Genomic DNA, 17439 nt, shown 5'->3' with positions numbered 1-17439 from the left:
TATATATATATATATATATATATATATATATATATATATTTATATATATATATTTATATATATATATATATAATTCAGGAACCTTTCTCACATTTCATTATGTTGCAGCCTTATGCTAATATCATTTAATTTCATTTTTCCCTCATTAAACATCACACAAAGCCCCCAAAATGACAAAAAATTAGACATTTTTGCAAATTTATTAAAAATAAAAACCTAAAATTTCACATTGATATTGAAGTATTCCAACCCTTTGTTATTACACTTGGCTCAGGTGTATCCCACTCTGTTGATCATCATTCAGATGTTTCTACACCTTGCTTGCAGTCCACCACTGGTCAATTCATTTCATTGGATGGGTTTAGGAAAGGCACACACTTGTCCATAAAAGGTCCTGCAGTTGACACCACCAGGATGCCCGCAGAACTTAGAGATAGGATTGTGTCAAGACGTGGATGGTTCCCAAGAGCACAGTTGCCTTCATAACACTTAAATGGAAGAAGTTTGGAAGAACAACTACTCTTCATAGAGCTGGCTACCGGGCCAAACTCAACAACTGTTAGAGAGAGGCTGAGCTCCGGACAACCTGCTTGGAGATGGGAGAAACCCCCCAAAAGGACAACCATCACTGCAACACTCCTTTAATCTGAGTGGCCAGACAGAACTCTCCTCAGTTAAAAGATACATGAAAGCCTGCTTGGATTTTGCAAAAAGGCACATATGGACTCTCAAAGACTGTGAGAAACAAGATTCTCTGGTCTGATAAATTCTAAGAGTCCTGTCTGGAGGACATCGGGCAGTGCTTATCACCCGTGCAGCACCATTCCAATGGTGAAGCATATGGTGGTAGCATCATGCTATGGGGCTTTTTTCAGCAGCATGGGAGATTATTCAGAGTTGATGGAAAGCTGAACAGAGCAAATTCCAGAGATAACCTTAAAGAAAACCTGCTCCAGAGTGCTTTGGACCTCAAATGGGATGAAGGTTCACCTTCCAACAGGACAATGACCCTAAACACAAAGCAAAAGACAACAGAGGAGTGGCTTAGGGACAACTCTGTGAATGTTCTTGAGTGGTCCAGCCAGGGCTCTGACCTGAACCCAATCGGAAATCTCAGGAGAAACCTGAAAACAGCTGTCCTCTGACCTTCTCCACCCAGCCTGACCGGGCTTGAGTGGACAATGGCAGAAAATCCACAAATCCATGCAGCAGGAGAAGTTTGTAGTGCCAAACCCAAGGAGCCAAGAACATTCCAGGATGGAACTGCTGCCAAATGTACTTTAACTAATTACTGCGTAAAGGGCCTAAAAACTCGTGCTGGTGTGATATTACAGTTTTTAATTTGTAATAAATTAGCAAAGATTTAAAATTCTTTTTTCGCTTTGTCACCCTGGGGTATTGAGTGTTGTTTGATGTGGGAAAATGAATTTCAATGATTTTAGCACAAGGCTGCAGCAATAACAAAATGAGTAAAAAATGAAAGGGTCTGAAGACTTTCTGAACACTGTGTGTGTGTGTCTGCCATCATAAAGCCCCCCCTAACAATTGCACTAAACTGCTGAAATTTGTACACCTTGATATTTTAGATACTGAAAATACACTCAGAATAATACACAAAAACTACGTGTCCTAACTGTTCACAGCCAAGCATTTAATAAAGACCACTCTGAAACATTTATCATACATATATATTTATTTTTATATATAATATATATTTATATATATACATATTTTCTTCTCAAGTTTTAAGAAAGAAAAAAAATTAGGGAATTGTTATTGGTGAGTTCCTGAAAGAAAAAAAGTGCTTTAAATGTAGGGCAGTGGGGTCACAACCTCAAGTCTCGGTCAGTCCCCTTGCGTCTTTTCTATAAAGGCTTCTTCAGAAGCAGCTTATTACCTTAGGTTTACGTAAACCTCTGTCAGAGATGCTCAAAAGTCAAGATAAATTGATAAGCACTGGCATCACAAGTTTCAGACGTAAAGAGCCCGCTACCAATGGCAGCCCAAAGGTCTCCGCAGACCTTTGAGGACAAAGATGCTCAGCTGCAGCGTTTGTGTATTTCAGTGATCATGCATAGCTGAGCAAGAAACACAATAATCTTAGCGCAAGGGCAACATCAAGCACCACAGTGCGTGCTTAAGCCAATCCAGCACCCAGAAGGCCAGCGCCAGCTACTTGCAGGCATCGGCTTCGGAGTCCTATTGCTTTAGACATCTCTCCACAGTATATAGATGGCCAGAGAGATGTGGATAGCCTTCTGTCCCCCCCCACTATGGGCTGTCACACCTTCAGCCCCACCCACGCCACTGCAGGATGAGCTCCACTGTACCTGACCAGACTCGCTGCAAGGGGACTGAGAGAACCATTTGGGTGACCCCCTCTCCCACTTATCAGTAGTAGACGACTTCACCAAGATTGTCTGATTTGCGTCAGAAGACAGCACATTAAAGACAATATCACTCACACAAAAGGAACAGTGCACGGCCCTGAAAATGGCAGGCGGCCCTGAAGCCCCACTGAGCCAGAGTAATGTCGGCACCAGGATGAGAGCTACCAGGCGGTCTGCCATGGATTGTCCCAAAGTATCATCGATTGAAGGGACTCTCTGCTCCCTTTTGGGGGTGTGGTGCCCTCTTCAGTCCTCAGGGAACAAACATGCATGCACCAAAGAGGGCGCAACATCACTTTTCACAAGACACATCCACCCCGACAATGCAGGCTTGTGACCATTAAAGCAATGGCTGACTTTCAACCTACATGTGGGACGCTGGATACTGAGTAGGACAAGCCATTCTTGTTACATGACATCCACAAAGAACTCACAAGGGTTACCCATTGCACACTGAAATGATTGACGGCTGCCAGTCAGTTCGGGGGGCACAGACCCCAGCTCTCGGACTGGGGGGGCCCCCGGGGGCCCACTGTTCACATGCACCTTGGGTGACAGCTTGGCTAAACTGTAGGGTGGTGGCAGGCCTGGCGGGCCATAGGAAGAGGCATGGCTCTGCTCACTCTGGGAAAAGGAGGTGCGGCTGTGATGAGAGTAAGAGCTGTGGCTCTGCAAGACGGGCGTTTTTCTCCGTGAAAAAGGATTGTGACCTTGATGCGAGTGGTGAGAGTGCCCGTGGCTCCGGCTGCTCAGCTGACTTGATCGGTCACTCCGTCTCCCGGTGCGCGACGCAGGGTCAGACTCGCTGCCACCGCTGCCTGCCGACCTGCGGTCTTTCTCTTTAGACGAGGTCTTTGTGCCTTTTGTGCTGCTCTGGTTTGACCCGCTGCTTCTGCTTCCTGGAAGACAAATGACAAAACAGAGCCCCGCTAACTTATCAAACCAAAACAACTGGGCACTTGCTGTACAACATGGCCACGCGGACACATGCAACTAGTGGAAACTGCAGAGAAAAATGTGAAAAAGCGGAATGGAGAAATGTACGACACTAGGAGAACAGCAGGTAATGGGGCACCCCAGAAACAACCCAGTGCAACTAAAACACTGCCCACCCTCCACAGAAGGACCAATTTAATAAAGTGGCTCTGGTAAGTTACCAGTGGATCAACAGACCAACTCATCTTTCCTGTATTGTGTGATGAACACATCATATCAATGATGCAGCAGAGGAGACTTGGCTGGTTGGAGCTCGTTGGTACTGGCTGTTCCCATAAGGACTGAAAGGCCTCCTCTCACTTGTACTTCTTATACTCTTCACTCTTAACAAGTCCATCCATTTACACCAACACCTACTGAATCTGAGCTGGGCCTACTCCTTGAACTGCAGTCTGCTCAGATTAGCGCAGGCAGTCAAAATGACATCACGAAGAGCGGGCGACAAGCACTACGTCCTCATGATCAGTGTTACCAAATGAAGATGTGCTGAACTGATGCAGTTGCTCAGGTGTTACTAAGATTAGTAGAGTAGAGTATGTCATCACTCAATCACATCATAAGCCGCAACCACTGCACACCACACCACTCACCACTAACTGGTAGTTCAGAAGAGTCCTTGGCATGTGCAGCTATGCCAAGTACCCCTTGGCACGGCAAAGTGGCAGTAAGATTGAGCATAACACCACCAAACACACACAAGCAGTCTGGATGGAACACAGCATGATATATATTTGGGGAAAGCACAATAAATAATCATCAGAGCAACACCCCAATGTCAAGGTCAACCTCCTCCAGGATACCCTTTGGACAAAGGGTGCAGCTGAAGGCAGGACAGGGTGCAGGTGATGGCGGGCGATGAATCCTATGAGGCAACACAAATATATCATGCTGGGAGGAGGGGTGCAGGCTTACCCGTCCTGGGGCTCCTCTGCATCTCTCCTTCAGTCTAACGCTTGCTCAGCATGAAACAAGGGAACAAGACAGTTACAAGCAAGACAGTGGAGGCCTGGCACCATAAACACACCACAGGCAGGCCTTCCCCTGCCTTACTTTCAATGGAAGCAAACTGCTTGGAAAAACCCTGCTAAGGCCCACTTCTATGTGCAGATCACTTGAATCTGCACTCTCTCCTTGCAAATGGTAGGGCATTACTGAAATTAGGATCGCTGCTGGTGCGAGGGAAGTTGAGATCCACGAGTGAGGAATTTTCTGCCCCCAGGACTGTGTTGAAGAATGCACTGCTTAAAAAGGCAACTCCAGTAGTCATCATTTGAAAAGGAACACATTGAATCTGATAAATTGATCACAACTGGACAATAATACTTTTCACTCAATTCCATGACACACTGATATTCCTTTGTACTACTTCATTTACTCATGCTGTGCTGCTGGGCTCTGAGCTTTAATATTTGAAACTTAACTGCAAACAATGGAAAATGTATTTCTGACTGTGATTTATACTGTTAGCAAAATTGGACAAGGAAAAGACTGACATAATATTTGCATGGTAAAGATATCACCTTTTAAGCTCATTCTATGGTATCATTCAATATAAAACAGAGCTAACAGGATTTGGAAACAATGCCCTTCCACTTCTCTCCATTCCTTGAATCTAACATTTTAGCATCCGTTTACAGCCTTAAACTCAGAGAAGCACTCTAAATTCTGGATGGTATAAAACACAGAAAGACACACAGGGAAAGTATGGCATGGCAAGAAAACACAGGATAAAGAATGGTATGATGAAGAAGTCTGGTAAAAAAGGAGGGCATGATTACGGAGATATACCGGACACAGACCATGTCAGGAGATGAAGCAGAAGACAGAGTGACAAACAGACAGCCAGAATGGCACAAAACGTGGAGTATGCCATCACCATGAGATGATTTTGTAGGCCTGCTGCAACCCTGTTAAGTCCAGTTAGACAAAAAGCAGCTTACAGGTCACGGAGCTGCTGATTTTCTAAACTATTTTCACATGCAACGAGAACAGCACTAAACTACTACAAACACTGGGCAATAGACAAACTAAAAACAACACAGGTTAGATTCTACTTACCTTCACTGTTCTGGCTGCCAGCACTGCCGCTGTGAAAACTGTGGCATGGATCTGAATAACCAGGAGGAAATCCTGGATGGGTGCTGGGGAAGGGGTAAGGATAGGCCTGTCCTCCTAAAGGCCAAGGATTTGAAGCAGTAGTTGATGTTGGTAATGGGGCCAAAGTGTCCTGTTCTACAACCCCAACACCACTACAGCCTTCATTTAAATTCAGAGATGCCATGTCTGCAAAGACAGAATAAAGCAGAAGTACTCAGGATTAATAGGCCAGCAGAGTATAATCTATGTGGTGAGACCACAGGGACATAAAGACAGGAAAGAGGTAGGGTAGAAGAACACATTAGAGACATTTTCCACTTTAATTACCTTTACTGCCCAAACAGAAATACATTACATAGCTACACCAAAAACACTTCAAAGTCAACCATGAAATTATGTGAATGCACTTTCCCCGAGAAACTAATTGTAACAACCAAAAGGTATAATAATGATGTAAAAATCGAAGCAGTTTTTTTTTTATAGAAATAATTTACATATTCCTCACAGCCTTTTACTATCCAAGTTCTTGATAAGATAATATTCAGGCACATTTCGTAATTCAAGGCAATGAATTAAAACACTTGATCACTGAGAGAAACAACGCTCCAAGAAGTGATTATTTATTATTAGCATCATAAGACTTTAAGAGTACACTTAAAAAGCCTCTCTTATGCTCTGCTTACGCAGAATTGCCGGTTATAGCCTTGAGGAGCAAATGCATCTGCTGATAACTGGTGTCAGGAAGTGGAATCTTTCAACCCCAAATAGTTAGTGAGTAATGATATTCATTACATTCAGCCCTTGGTAATCACATAGTCGGGAGGGCGGTTTGGATAAACAACTTGCAGCGAGAGCAGTAAAAGTCTGCCCCATGAATCTTGCTGTGGTGCAGACCCTAAATAAAGTAACTCAAGCTGAATCTTGTCAGATCTGCATGAAAGCCTTTCTACTGTCTGCTGAGAGGAAGTACAGCTCGAGGTGTGCATGACAAGCAGTCGAATGCCAAGCAGATGCGCATTTAGTCTTCATGATTTCATAGTAAAGGTCCTAACACCAGATACACAGTTTACTTTTAAAACATACTTTTACTAGGCATCTTAAAGTGCAAAGACAGTTTAAAAGTGGGGGAAGTAGTGCTTTATTTGCAAAGATAAAACACAATCTCACAAGATCCGGTCTCATTCTAATATGATGTTTAGAAATGTGAAGTAGGTCACCTCTTCTACAAAAATATTCAAATATTTTAATTATGAAATCTTCGGAATTTCTGAAATAACTTATGTTGTTTACATACCATGTCCTACAAAACCAAAACCAAAGGTAAATTGAAAGTTAAAATGAAATCAGTATGAGGCCTGATTGACACGACAGTAAAAAAAAACTGGGACAAATCTGTACCAAGATGAACACAGTACTAGAAATTAGTCCAAATGTAACCATCTTCAGTTTTTTTTCCACTTTCTCAAAACTCCATTTGCATTCAACGTGGGCTGTGTTTCCTACCCATGACGGATCAATCTAACTTTATGTTGCTTTCACAACCCATATTTCTCTTGATGACTCCTTTTAACTTACTTTATATTCATTATCTATTACTGTATTTGAGTTTATGATGGTTGTACTGGATGTTTTCTTAATTTGTTATACAGGTGTAACGTGAATGACATCACATAATTACCATTAACTTAAATGGCAAAATTCCTCAAAGGTCCTCAATAAAAGGGACCACACTCCTTTGTCCGGGCGAGTGGAGCTGGGTAGAGGGAAGGCAACACTCAACTGGAGGAGAGCAGTGCGGTGGTGAGGGAGGAAGGACAGACAACTTGTGGTTTTTCTGCTTGTGCATACAAGGTATTTGTGTATTAAACACTGTTTATGTGAACCTGGGATTGTCTTGTGTGTTCAGGTTTGGGGCTCTCTCGTGCCCTATTTTTCACAACAGACAGATAGACAAACTGACAGACACATAAAAATTTTGGCTTTTTGCAGAAGCTTTTTAAATAATTAAATAGGTAGACTAATAAATAAATATACACATACAAGAATGACAAAAAAAAAAGAAAATTAAAAAGAAAAAAAAGTTCTGACTTGGCTGTTGCAGTGATGCCTTATGCAGATGTACTGCTGTTAGTATAAATCAGCCCCAGTAGTGTTTCTTGAAACACTTCTGCTAAATAATTTGTTGGCTGAAAGTTCTCAGTTGCCACTGGGAGGGTGTGCAGCATTGTTCATAATGGCACTCAGTTTTATTTTAATTCTCTCTTAAAGTGATGTTACCAGCCCAACATAACACAGCATAGAAAATAACACTGGCCATCACAGGAATGTAGAAGATATGAAGGATGTCACTTCCCACATCAAAGGAAAACAGTCTCCTAAGCAAAAAGAGGCTGTTCCTCTGTGTTACGAGACTAGTTCAATCTGTCATTAATGTGGACTCCCTCTATATTCACTGGCTTTATCACTTCAAGTTTCATATTTTAAAAAATGGCCTTTTGACCTCCCTGGAGCTTTTCCAATTCTTTTACCCTTTATTTGGAGTCACGATGCTTAAGATTGCAACTGAGCAACAAATGTGACAACATGACTGAACCCCACAATGTGAATGCAGAAGCAAGAACAACTGAGACTGGGAATGCATGGACATCCAGCGCTGCTCCATTTTGCAGGCTGCAGTGAAATGTACTTTGAATAACTGTCAAGATGGCCAAGACTTAGCACTAGCAGTGAACAACTGAAAATCACTCCAAGGGTTTTCGTAACTGCAGGAATTCAGCTTCACTTGTGTTTACATGTTGAAAAGGAGGTTAAAATAATTTCTTTCTATACACATTTTTTTAAAGAAAAGTGTTGTTATTTGAGGCAAGTCTTTACATCTACTGTATGTTATATTTTTCACTCTCTATACAGTACTCTTAAGATATTTTTTGGTTACTTGCATTTTGAAAGTTATTATGGGATAGGCTCCATCTGTCTTGCAACCTTGACCTGGATAAGTGGGTTAAGAAAATGGTAAGATGGATTATTATACATTTGTCTTCTCTTCAAAATATTCCTTCATATCTAATTTTGTTGATCTCTACATTTTTTCTTGGCCACCTAAGTATGCACCTTTTCATATTATGTATTACAGATTAAATCCCATTATAGTGAATACAGACGTAATGACATTTTCAGAATAACGAATACTTTTTGTGGGCCCAGAACAAACATTCATAGAACATCATGTTAAATGAATCTAGTTTTAAAGAAATGTAAATCTCAGTATAATGAGTGTTTTATCGACCAAAATGGCCACCAAAGATTATAATATACTTAATGCTGCTCCTACACTTTCTGCACCCAGCAACTCTGAAACAAGGTTGTCTCAAACAGGGAGACAGTCTGTTGCAAAATTTCCGTATTCGGGCAGTCCTAAGCAGGCTCATCAAGCATGTAGGCATAATATCTTACATATAGCTGAATTCTGAGTCAGTGCTCCACCGACTGTCCATGTAGGTAGTTATGTTGTGTGCGGATACAGTACTGTTCAAGTTTCACAGCGATTCTAATGTCTCGTTTTCATTCTGTATTTTTACCTGTATTTCTATTTTAAAAAATTACATCTAACATCTCACTTTTATTCTGTGTTCATACCTGTATTTCGATTAAAAAAAATAACTAACATCTTGTTTTCATTCTGTACTTTCATACCTGTATTTCTATTAAAAAAATAATCTAATGTATTATTGTTAAACAAAACATTCCTTGCAGTTTCAGAAACACTTTTTTTTCATACAGGTATTGTCAAGCTTGAGTCACAGAGTGGCATGAGAGACAGAAAGATAAGTCCTGGTTTTCAAGGAAAATACAGGTACTTTATTACTGTACAGAGAAGGCAGGTGGAGTCTCAAGACTTCATTCAGAATAGGAGCTGTAAGGTGCTGTGACATGGGCACAATCGTTCTGCTTTAGCTCCTATCTTCAGATTAGATGAACACCAGTGGCTCGGAATCATCGCACTGGCAGACACAGTCTGGAGAAGAGAGATCAGATGAGATCAAAGCCCGGTGTTAAATCTTAAGCACTTTGCGACAAGTGCGGTAGGCGGTAACCCTGATCCTACAACCAATTGCTTTGCCCTGGGTTTGTTTACTGCTTACCAGATGCAACACAGCAACAACAGAGCTGTCCTTGCACTACTGCTGTTAGACATGGCAAATTACTGGCAGCCCCGGTTTTAATACTATATGTATTTTCCCCATATTTGTTATAACAAAATTTACATTATAACAAAATATTTTTATGGTCCTGTGAATTTCGTTATAACACGATTCCACCTGAATTACTATTAATGTAATCTGTCTTTGATTCCATATTAGTCTTTCTTTATCGGTTTACCTTGAAAATGCATGTATCTCTAATCTTTAATCTCTCCTTGATGAATTATATAGTTTTTGTTCAATATATAGTACATATGCATTATTTTCTCTTGATTGTATAATAAATATTAAAATTTTTTGCAGCCTAGACAATTCTGTTTTACATATATGTATGTATTTGTGTTCCTTCATATTTATTTATTTTTTATTTAAACTGCATAAGAAATTTATTAGAATTTCATGAGTTCTGTTTTCTAGATATATTAAGGTCAGAATTGTATATACTGTACTGTACAGTTAATCTCCATTAATGTTATATATGGTTCTCTAAGCAAAGGAAAACGAATGCTTACATATATGTATGTCAGACATTTTATAACCATCTTTCTTTGGAAAAATAAAAACCTATATGACTGTGAAATATACCTTTTAAATACTAACATTAAGCAGATTCTAATAAACAGATGACACCATAGTTACATGCTCACCTACATCTCAATTTTGGTGGTTTAGCTGTCTCAGGTTGTGAAAAAGACAGACATTGCATATTTGCTGCTTTACATAAATGTGGGTTGGGGCCTAATATGTTCTTATAAAATGTATTACTCCACTGCAGCCTTTAAGAATAAGTTTGAAAAAAACCATATAAAATCTAATTTCTTTGCTCTATGATGTAGCACACGACAAGAATGCCCAACAGCTCCAATTATTTCTGGTATTGAAAATGAGCCACTTGACGTTAATTGTTCCATACATCAGAGTTTCAGGGAATTATAAAGGACAGATTTGTGGGGAGGGAGGAGGGGGGGAACATACACTTTTATACCAACAAGTTACTTTATATATCTGAGTCAGACTCGCCACTTCTACATATTTGTGCAATCATTTCAACAATTAAGTACACCCCATGAAAACTGTTGGCTTTGTCAGCATATCTGAACAGCCAAACATCAACTGTTCATGCAAATATTGCCTGCAAATAAAGGTGATAAACTTGAACAAATGACACATCAAATTGACATGGTGTTTTCATTCTCATAATCTAAATTAACAAAAATGCAGTTTTGTCACATGGAAAAAGTAAGTGCACCCCTAAATTTGTCACAACTTTGTAATCATACAATTACAATTGGGTGTTCCAGATTAGTTGCCAATGATTAGGACCTCCTTAGGGAGTATACAGGTATTTAAGCCACAGACAGAGATACACTGCCTTATTTAAACCACAGATACTGAGGGTGTAGTGTTCTTTTTGCTATTGGTATTTGCATAGCCATCATGCCAAGATCAAAAGAGCTCTATAAGGCCCTCAGAAAGAAGACTGTGGATGCCTATTAGCCTGGCAAGGGATTTAAATGCATCACAAAATTATCTGAAATCAGTTATTCCACTGTAATGAAAATCATTCACAAGTGGCATAGATTTCAAATGACTGCTAAATTGTTCAGGACTATCCAGTCCAGCTAAGTCAGTTCAACAGCTGACCATCTGATACTGATACACACCAAAATTTCATTGTGGAATCTGCATGCAACCCTTGCAGAAGTTGGTGTCAATATGCACACATCTACAATAACAAAAAGATTTCGTAAATTTGACCTACGTGGAAAGTGTGCCTAGAAAACGCCTTTGTTGTTCAAAAAGATCATTAGAGAAAGAGTACAGTTTGTCATTGAAAATATATAGGGAAAGACAAGGCCTTCTGGATCAATGTCCTATAGACAGATGAATCAAAGATAGAGTTGATTGGCCAAAGTAACAGAACATATATTTGACACCAACAAAAGACAGAATTTCGGGAGAAGAACCTCACACCAAATGTGAAGAATGGTATCAGAAATTATATGGTTTGGGTTGCTTTGCTGCCTCAGGGCCTAGGCAGATTACAGTCATTGAGTCAAGTATTAATTCTGCATCATATTAAAGTGTGCTTGAGGAGAATGTGAGGCCATCTGTCCAAAATTTAAAGCTGAATTGAAAATTAACTTTCTAACACAATAATGATCTGAAGCACCCTAGCAAATCCACCAAGTAATGGATCTAAAAAAGAACTGGGAGAGATATGGTAAAGCATACTACACAAAGTTATTTTTGCTAAAGGGGGATATAACAGCTTCTAGAAGCAAGGGTGTAGTTGTTTTTTTCCCAGTACACCAATACATTTTTGTTGCACATATCATTGAAAAGTCACATTTTCCTTGTGTTTTATTCAAGTATATCACCCTTATGTGTTGTCACGGATAGCCTGATAAAAAAGTCAACAATTTCCATGCCTTTTTCACATGACTGTATATCTAACAAACAAGTTTAATTAAAGTTTCATAAATGCCTGTGATTAAGAATAATCTGAGCAAGATCATTGTGTCCTGTTATTGCATCTATACTAAGAAGTCCAAATTTGAACATGTTTAACATCAGATTACATACCTATTAGTTTACACTTGCACAATCATTAGATACTTATTAAAATTTGTTCTTTACAGTCTTCTTGAGCTTGTCGAACAACAGATAATTGCTATACTTTGCTTGCGCGAATAAATAACATGAAAATTAATATCCTGCCCAAATTGTTATACATTTTCTAGGGCATCCCTTTTTACATAAATGAATCATTTTTATGAAACGGGATGAGGTTATGACATGGTTTATCTGAACCAAGAAGGTACTCCATGTTAAAGGTTTATTACAGACCTAAAGCAGATGAAGGCTTGGCTTAACTCAATTTTACTTTTCATTTTTCTAAAAGGCTAGCAAATGCCTCCACGTTGAGACTTTGAAAGGAATAGCATAGCCCTGAAGCTGCATCACAGCATGCTAAAAAAAATAACTTTTTGTATTCCTGTATCCTTATGTGTTCTACTCTGAACGCCAATATCTACAAATTGATATAAAAACTGCAAAACTATTTCAACACTCACTGAGAATCTGGCATCAGTTCAGGTGACAGCTCGGGGCAGACAAGCTGATTATATATTTCCTTCATCGCTAAAGTATGACGTATTCAATATATAGCACATATGTTATTGAGGCCTTAAGGGGACGTTTATATTAAAATAGTATTTGAATTTTTGAATAACATCTCTCTATTATAAAAAAGCAAAACTTACGACGAGACGTGATCTTTTGAAAAGAGACAGATTAGAAGAGAGACACTTCAGAAAGACATTTTCACGTCCCGTGACACCGTCAAGTCACGTCATACTGACATCCTTTGGAAGCAATTCACGCCATAATTACATTTTCAAACAAGATCATGGTCATCTAACCACTCAGTTGTTGGTACATTCATAAAGGGCACGATAGAGTACACGTAACTTTATCGAAAGAACAGTCTCTGGGCGAAGTTCAAGCATATTTAGATACTGGGTACGTCAGTGCAATGGAAAGCGGGTGGCATTTAAAGGAATTGCCAATGCACGCTCGAAGTCATTCTGTTGAATTATTACTGATTCATATACCAGGTCAGAATATGATTCAATTTAAAGAGTGCGAAGAAGCAGAAGCTTTAGAGGTAGCGAAAAATAGAAATACAAAATTATTGGCTTATTTTGAACTTAAAAACACAGACGTAAATGCAAAAGCATATACATATGCGCAAATTCCTCAACATTACACATGGCAGAAACAAAGGAAAGTGTGGCATCCAAGAAAAATTAATTGCAAAATTGTTGTTCAATTAAATATTGTATCACCAAAAGATATCGAACTGTTTCATTTAAAATTGTTGTTACATGAATCAAAAGGAGGAACAACGTATAAAGATGTTCTAACTATAGATGGAACTACATACAGTACTTTTCAAGAAGCGGCACGAGCAGCTGGGTTATGTAAATTGGACAACTATATGTTTGAAATGATGTCTGATGCCACTTCTGTAATGATGCCTGACAAATTAAGACACTTCTTTGTGTACTTAATTATAACGGGTGAAGTTGATGCTTTACAATTATGGGAAACGATCAAAGGAACACTATCCGAAAAGTGAAATGAACAAATGGCTCTTTCGATTATCAAAGAAATGTTACAAACAGAAGATTTAACAATGCAGCAATTTGGACTTCCAGAAGAAATAGACGAATCAGAGGTAAAGAAAGAGATAACAGCAGACAAAAATTTAACAGTGGAAGACCATAAAAAATTATATCAGAAAAGTGAATTCCAAATATTGTTTTTACTGAAGTTTTACAGTAAAAGAAGACATAATGCATATATAACAATTCCTATGAAAAAAACAATCTCTTTAAATTGTATTTCCGGAAAAACAAACCCGGGAGTTGGCGAGCGAAGTGAGAAGGGGGCGAAACCCCCTAGTTGTTCTAAACAAAATTTCTCCTGAGAAAAAAAGTTTCTTTCCCCATTACAACAAGTCAGAAACCTTGAAAAAACAAAATCACTTCCTTTTAGCTCCTTACACCCTAACCCTACATTTTCTACTATGAAAGCATTAATACAAATTAATGCTACTAAAAAAGGCAACATGTCAAACTACACCAGTGATTTCAAAATAATACAGCCTCTGATAACTTGCAATGGCACTGGAAACGGGACTTGAAAATTAGATTCATAGCAAATAAATAGCGGCCAGCACCAACACAAACTACCGGTACATTCTCCTTAATTTGTGTGAGATATGGCCCATATCTGTTCACGACTGTACACTAGACACATTTCTCTTAATACAGATTATCAAACATTTACTCTGGATTAGACCAAATTTGTGAGGCATATCTTCAGGCATTTACTTTTATCTATGCTCTTGCATATTGCTTTTCAGCCTGTAATTTTCACCTATTTAATGAGAAGACTGGAATGGTTTCTACAGATCCACATCCTTCTTTTTAGAGTGGCACTGAATAGAGAGCAACTGCTTAAAAAAGACATAAATCTGATAACTATCCTTTAATCTCTGACCACACACTTAAGTTTTCTTTGGTTGTGTTTGGCTATGCTACATTTTATCTGTACTCTTTTTCTTTCATTTGATCTTTTTTTTCCAGTATCTTTTTGCCTTATTTGGTTTGGAAGGAGGAACTGATTGTGCATACTAGGTATGTTTGCATCTAATTTATTAACTTACATATGGGAGGGAATGCTTTTTTGAAATCCAGTCTCTCTTTACCACTGAAATCAGAGAGCAGGCCACCCTCTGAAAATCTCATTCATCCGCCCAATAATCCATGGTGAGAAGAAAAAAAATATATATTGGGTTAGGAGTAAGGGCATTATGACATTTAAGCTTAATGCTAACTGAAATAATTGATCAAATTACTGGGAACTTTAGAAGGGGAACACTAAAATTGAGTTGACGATGGGAATGGGGAAGGTCTTGGACTTTAAACAACACAGCTGGCAGTTCAATTTTCACTCTTACTCAATCACTGTATGACTCTGAGCAAGTTGCCCAGTCTACCATTCCTAAAATTGTCAGAATTATACATAACAATGTGGTATGTTTTTTAACACATGAAAGAATATAAACCTATAAAGCTATGGTGTTTGTTTACTTCCACATGTTATTCCTATTTGAAAAAAAAAAAAATCACCCACACCTTGTGCTACATGTGCAACACAAAGTATACCTTGGACTCCGTGTGAAAACTTGAAAACAATCTTGTATTTAGTCAAGCACTGTGATTCACTTTTGCAACAGCTGTCCTTAAATGTGATGTTCTTTCCATGTAAAACTTACTGCAAGTTATTTCGAAGTGTAAATCTAGCATTGGACAAAGATATAATTGACTCAAATCAAAGCAAATGCCTTGCCACAACTCTCTCTTTTTCAATAATTAAATTTTAATGCAAAGCAAACAGAGTTCCGACTTCCAATTTCAGTTACACAGTATACCGGTACTAAAAAATTACCAAAAGAGCCCCATTTTAAAATGGAACAGTGCTAGCATTTCATGATTTGTCGTACCAGAAGTAAATGTCATCTTTCCTTTCAATTCCTCCTTCCCTCAACGCTCACTACGTAATTTTAAAAAAACACTAGTTTTGTAGACTTTAAGAAGCAAAACTTCACAGGGACACCATTCCCCAATGTTTCAAAGTGAACGATTATGGCTTCACAGGGAATTACACCCCCCATTGCTTGTACCTGATAGGGATCTTATGGTGGACTAATTATTGCTTCGATGAGAGGTTTTGGAGTCATCCGTTATTTGCTTTGGAACCATTTTGGTATTGGTGCTGATGTCCGAAAGCTGATATTAATACCAAAGTCAAAACTTATGTGCCGATCCAATGCTACCTCCTACTTGTTAAAACAACTTGGAAAATATCAAATTTAAAATTCAGATCTTTTTGTTGACATACATTTTGTGAATGTGATTTAATTTAAAGATGTTATTTGTATTATTTTATAATTTAGTAGGGGAGGCAACACCCCACAACCAACAAGTCAGCAAAATAAGAACACTTCTAGAGAAAACAATTAAATCAGTACCTTTGACTTACTAATATTTCAAAACCCCAAATCTAATTTACAATCCATACTCTTCCAAGTGTATAATCTTTCAACCTAAATTGTTTCAAGAATTCCCTAGTTGGTTTGCTTTTAAACAATTCTTTAAACAAGGATGATATAGGAAAATCTTTAAGAATTCCTTCAGTAGCAAAAACAACAGCCCAGGAACATAGGATAGGCACACAGATGTATAAATGTAAAATAAAAAAAAAAGACTGTGTAGACAAAAGAATCACAGGTGAGAAAGAGAAGATAAACAGGCAAAACTGCAAGTGCCAAGAAAATAAATTTAACAAAAATGCAGATATCACTAGCTGGGATTTAAAAAAAAGATTAAAGCAGAAAACCACAATGATTAGAAATTAGTGAGAAAGGACAAATAAAAAAAAGAATGCAGATTTTTGTAAAACATAATTGTATACAAACAAAAATGAGAGAATGACATGATAGAATGAGAGGTGTTTGTATCTCCTTACTGGTACACAAGTCTCCAAATACATAGTAGCACTGTTCCGAGAAGGTGACCTTGTTGACAGTGTGGCGCAGATAGCCATGCTTCAGTAAACTGCTGGCATACTTGCGGGCATCTCGTCGATCCTTAAAGCCATCCACATGTGAATATAGCCAGTCAACTACATCAGCACCTGAAAATTGTCAAAGGTTAGCTTGAAATGGCTAAATCCAGACACCATGGTCATTTATTTCCTTCTTACTTACCAATCACTGCATTAGCAATTGTGATTTTCAGCCACATCCTGTCTCGAATCTCCAGACCTGAGTCAGGCAGTTGCATCACCTTCACAATAGTAGCCATGTCAGTCTTTGCAACACTGAGGGGCAAATCCTCAAACTCTGAAGGGGCAAAATTAAAAACTAACCATATTTATGCCTTTCCAGCTATAGCAGATAGGTCTTATATACATACATTACATTAAGAAAGAATTTAGACCCCTTTACCTTGAGCACATTTTATTGTGAAAATTTACACTAATTTTAAATGGATACATTTTCCATTTTGCCCATCAATCTACACTAAATAACCTAAAATGACAAATTTAAAATACGTTTTCATAAAGGCTAGGAAATGTATTAAAAATAAAAAACTGAAATCTCTCATTAATATAAATAG

General features: G+C 38.5%; 1 protein-coding gene across 3 annotated transcripts in view; it reads right to left on the bottom strand.

Annotated features, from left to right (window-relative positions):
• Window positions 1-1743: 1743 nt before the first annotated feature.
• dvl1a (dishevelled segment polarity protein 1a) overlaps window positions 1744-17439 on the bottom strand; it is a 57225-nt gene continuing 41529 nt past the window's right edge. For 2 of the 3 annotated variants that reach the window (XM_039756194.1, XM_039756193.1), the window contains exons 12-15: window positions 17028-17162; window positions 16787-16954; window positions 5445-5669; window positions 1744-3289 (exon numbers count right to left, since the gene is read on the bottom strand). In XM_039756194.1, coding sequence (XP_039612128.1) covers window positions 2799-3289; window positions 5445-5669; window positions 16787-16954; window positions 17028-17162 — 1019 coding nt within the window. In that variant the 3' untranslated portion in view covers window positions 1744-2798. Of the gene's footprint in view, window positions 3290-4298; window positions 4343-5444; window positions 5670-16786; window positions 16955-17027; window positions 17163-17439 lie in introns of all 3 variants that reach the window. The other variant, XM_039756195.1, reaches the window with a different exon arrangement.

Source organism: Polypterus senegalus, chromosome 6 (genome assembly GCF_016835505.1).
Source record: "Polypterus senegalus isolate Bchr_013 chromosome 6, ASM1683550v1, whole genome shotgun sequence".
NCBI lineage: Eukaryota > Metazoa > Chordata > Cladistia > Polypteriformes > Polypteridae > Polypterus > Polypterus senegalus.
The sequence above is the reverse complement of the archived record's forward strand: the minus strand, read 5'-3'. Positions and strand labels throughout refer to the sequence as shown.